The sequence below is a fragment of the Ammospiza caudacuta genome, chromosome 1, assembly GCF_027887145.1.
Source record: "Ammospiza caudacuta isolate bAmmCau1 chromosome 1, bAmmCau1.pri, whole genome shotgun sequence".
Classification (NCBI taxonomy): Eukaryota; Metazoa; Chordata; class Aves; order Passeriformes; family Passerellidae; genus Ammospiza; species Ammospiza caudacuta.
The window spans coordinates 156,507,717-156,511,821 of NC_080593.1; the positions used below are offsets into that span (position 1 = coordinate 156,507,717).

Sequence of the window (4,105 nt, forward strand, 5' to 3'; positions counted from 1 at the left end):
TAAGATTTGCCTTCTGGGGGGCCATGATACTGTGGATTGGGATTGGGGTCCCGGGTGGTTGGGAGATGTTGGAGAGGCATAAGCAACCCCAGGATTTGGGATCAGGGACCCCAGATATGCCCAGGGGTCTGCTGGCCAGGAGTGCCTGCCTTCCCTCTGGGCTGGTGCCACTCCCCTGCCCAGTCCCTCATTAAGGAACCCTCCCCATGTCTCCTCTGTGTCCCCTCTTTGTCCTCCAGTGTCCCAGCCTGGTCCCTGCAGCCTCTCCCCACCATGGCCCTCCTGGCTCAGACCCTGGCACTGCTGACAATGGCCATGGCCACCACAGCTGTCAATGTGATCCTCCTGGACATGGCCCCGAACTCCTTTGATGACCAGTACCGGGGCTGTGGCCCTGCCATGAAGGCGGCATTGCCGGCCCTCAACCGCTCTGAGTTCCAGCAGAACAAGAAGTTTGCCGAGGTTTGGGTAAAGGCTGCAGCCGAGTGGCAGAGTCAGTGGCCCCCTGAGTCCCCTCTGTCCCCAGACCAGGCCACTGCCATCATGGCCTTTGCAACATCTGATCTGTCCATTGTGTTCACTGAGGCCGTGCTTGTGGCTGGGCGCTCCAGCCAGGAGTACCGAGACAACTTCCACTTCAAAACGCTGCATTTCCTGCTGACCGACGCCGTGGCCACACTGAGGGATGCTCAGAACGGGCAGTGTCGGGACGCGTTCCTGAAGGTGTGTGACACCCGGTTTGAGGCACAGCGTGGTGACACCATCCGGTTTGGTGCATTCATGCCAATGTTTCCGAGCAAACAAATTGGCGAGTGCTCCAATTCCACAATGCTAGAGGTGCACACATGCCATGGCGTGGAAATCCAGTTGTTCACCAACCTACCAGAACTCAAAATTGTGCTGATCCCACCATTTGAGACCTTCAATGTCACCCAATACACCCAGGAAGGGGACAAGACACAGATCCAGCTCCACTCCAGTGGGACCTACAGCAAATACAACTGCGAGTGGCTGCAAGGTGACACTTCAGGGGACAGCCTGGGGGAATGGGGACAGCCATGATAAGGCACAGGGGACAATGATACTCACTGGGGATGGGGGACAGGGACTCCCACAGTATGTGGGGGGACAAGGATACCCTGGAGGAGACCAAATCTGGGGACATCCATTGTGGGCACAGGGACAGGAACACCCATGAGAGGGAATAGGGATAGGGACCCCCGCTTCTGGGAGGTAACAGGAACAGGAACACCTATGCCAGGGGACAACAGGAACAGGGACAGGGACAGGGACAGGGACCCTCCAGGGTACCAACCCTGTCCCTCTCTGATAAAGGCAGTGCTTTGGGGATGGGCACTGTGTACAGAACACAGGTGGGCCAGGATGCCCCCATGGCACTCCCTGAAACCCTGTAACCCCCTGTGGCAATCCCTGACTCATCCTGACCCCTGTCACTCCTAAGCCCACCAAGACCCCCCTGACCTCTCTGGCCTCTGTTCCCCCCTCATGCCTCCCCTGACACTCTGTCATCTGTCACCTCATGGCCCCCATCTCTCCTGTAACCCCTAAGTCTCCCTTTCTATCCCTGACCCCTTCACTCGCCTCATGATCCCCTTACGTCTCTCTCTTTGTCCCTCAGGTGGGAGTGTCCCCAGTGCCCCCTTCCACGTTGGAGGACTCCTTCTGGCCACCACAGCCCTGGCAGTGGCCACTAGAATCCTCTGAGCCACGAAGACACAAAGGTCACTGTGGTCACTGCAGCAACTATGGCCACCATGACAACCAAGGTCACTGTTGTCACTGTGGCCACCACGATCACCAAGACCACCATGACCCCCAGAGAAACAAGACCACCAAGGCTTCCAAGGCCACCACTGCCACTATTGCCACCATCGCAGCTATTGCCACCATGCGGCCATTGGGGCCACCATTGTCACTGTGGCACTGTGGACACCACAGCCACTCTGGCCACCATGGTCACTGTAACTACCAAGACCACTGTGGCCACCTTGATCACCAAGATTACTTGAGCCACAAAGTTACAACAGCCAATGTAGCCACTGTGGCCACCAGCATCATTGTGCAAAGCAATTCTATTAAACAGTTCTATGAAAACATTTCTATTAAGTATACCAGTCAAAGCCAGCTAAAAGTGACAATTCTTAAGCAGGGCTCAATGGCCTCCCCACAACAACTTGTTGTGGTGTGCTGTAATGTCCCATTTTGGCCTTCCAGGTCATTTCCCCAGGTGTGCCTATGTCTCTCTCCCTTCCCCCTTGCCCCCATGCTGAGTGTGTCCTGTCAATCAGACTTAGCATTCCAGCAAGGTGTCGTGTGGTTGGTCGAGTTCAAAGGATGCCCCTCGGGCCTGAGGGTCATTGGCCTGTCTGGGTGTCATCTTCCCCTGAGACCCTGCCCCTCTCACCTGGTTGGTGGCTCACCTGTACCTCCCCTCCCCCTGTCCCTGAGCTTTAAAAGGTCATCAGACCATGCGGTCGGTTTTCTGTTGGAGCAGGTCCTCACGTTCAGACCTCTGTAACCATGGAATAAACTTCTGGACATTAAACCCTCCAGCGGAATCCTCTCCTTTTTCTCTTCACCATCGCCTGAAGCTATTCCTCTTGAGGTAAACGGGGTCCTAACAAGCCTGGACTTGTTCAGTGCCCAGCTGCAACCACCAGCAAGCCAAGGTATCTCTGGGGTGATACACCGCAGTTGCTGCCTTTGGCCCAGCAGTGAGGGTCAGACTGGCCCAGGCACAATCTAACTGGTAATATTGGGAGCCATTTTTTTCCAATACAACTCTCATGGGAATGTCTCTTTCTCTCAAACTCAAGGAAGATACTTGGAGCATCCCCTTCCCGAGGAAGGAATATCACACACATTTCATTGCAAGCAGGAACAGGGGAGAGGAATCTCTGTTTCAGAGGGGCCTGGATGTTCCCAGGGTCAGCTGAAGCCCAGCTCTGGTACTTCATCCTCAGTTGTCAATTCATGGTTGGTGATTTGGGCTGGTTTTAGCCTCACTCAGCACCAAAAGCAGCCCAAGGCCCCTCTCAGTACAGCCCCGACGGCCACAAATGGGGCATTGTCCCTTGGCCACATTCTAGGTAAAATATCCTGCCACATCCTGCAGTTCAGGGACACCTTAAAGCATGGAAATTGCTAAGTTCAAGAGGGCAAGGGCAGGTCCTGTCCCTGGGGACAGACAGTCCCCGCTTCCAGTCCAGGCTGAGGTTGATCTGCAGAAGCAGCTCTGGAGAAGGACCAGGGGGTGCTGGTGGGTGATCCGTGGAACTGGCTTTGTGTCCTGGGGCCGGGAGGGATCTAGGGGGCATAAGAAGGGGTGGGACCAGGAGGTCAGGGTGTGTCCGTGCCCCTCTGCCCTTCCCAGTGAGGAACATCAGGAGTGCTGTGTCCAGCTGTGCCCACTGCTCTGTCCAGCTCTGCCCTGTGCCATGTCCAGTTCTGGGCTGCTCCAGACCTAATCCTGTGCTCGGGTTGATGCTGCCTGAGCTGGGAGGTTGGGCCAGGTGCCCACTCTGGGTACTTCCAGCCTGACCCATTCTGGGATTTGGGGATTCCGGCAGTTGCAGTTCAGGAATTGTCCACCGGAGGGCAGCAGCAAGCATGGGAATTCAGTGGCACTGCACATGTGCCGCTCCTGGCTGGAGTGACCTTAAAGCCCATCCAGTGCCAGCCCTGCCATGGGCAGAGACCTCTTCCCCTGGGCCAGGCTGCTCCAGGCCCTGCCCAGTCTGGCCTTGAACGCTTCCAGGTGTGGGCCAGCCACAGCTTGGTTATAGATGGGTAATATGATAATTGACTCTCACAATTAAAGGGTGAGTATTGTGAGTATATTAAGAGAAATTTTGTTGACTTATGTTTATGTGATTGTAGCTTGGTTTTTGGACACCCTTTGCTCTCTCCACTGTCCCCTTTCTCCCGCCCTGTATTGTTCCCACTGGATGGCCCTGGTTTTCGGGGTGGTCAGGGACGTGTGGGGGCTGGACGTGAACCTGTGCCCTTGGCATTGGGCAATTGGGAATGGAGAAAATCTATTCCTGATTAGGTATGGCACGCCTCACCTCACCTCACCTCCAGT

At 55.6% G+C, this 4,105-nt stretch overlaps 1 protein-coding gene across 1 annotated transcript; it reads left to right on the plus strand.

Annotated features, from left to right (window-relative positions):
* Positions 1-261: 261 nt before the first annotated feature.
* Positions 262-1,725, plus strand: LOC131563982 (erythroblast NAD(P)(+)--arginine ADP-ribosyltransferase-like). The gene is made up of 2 exons (XM_058814268.1): positions 262-1,018; positions 1,640-1,725. The coding sequence occupies exons 1-2, from the start codon at positions 274-276 to the stop codon at positions 1,723-1,725; spliced, it is 831 nt and encodes a 276-aa protein (XP_058670251.1). The 5' UTR covers positions 262-273.
* Positions 1,726-4,105: the final 2,380 nt, after the last annotated feature.

Coding starts and splice junctions, on each gene's coding strand:
- LOC131563982 (XM_058814268.1), top strand. CDS start 274: ATGGCCCTCCTGGCTCAGACCCTGGCACTGCTGACAATGGCCATGGCC. Junction 1,019..1,639: donor CAACTGCGAGTGGCTGCAAG/GTGACACTTCAG, acceptor TTTGTCCCTCAG/GTGGGAGTGTCCCCAGTGCC.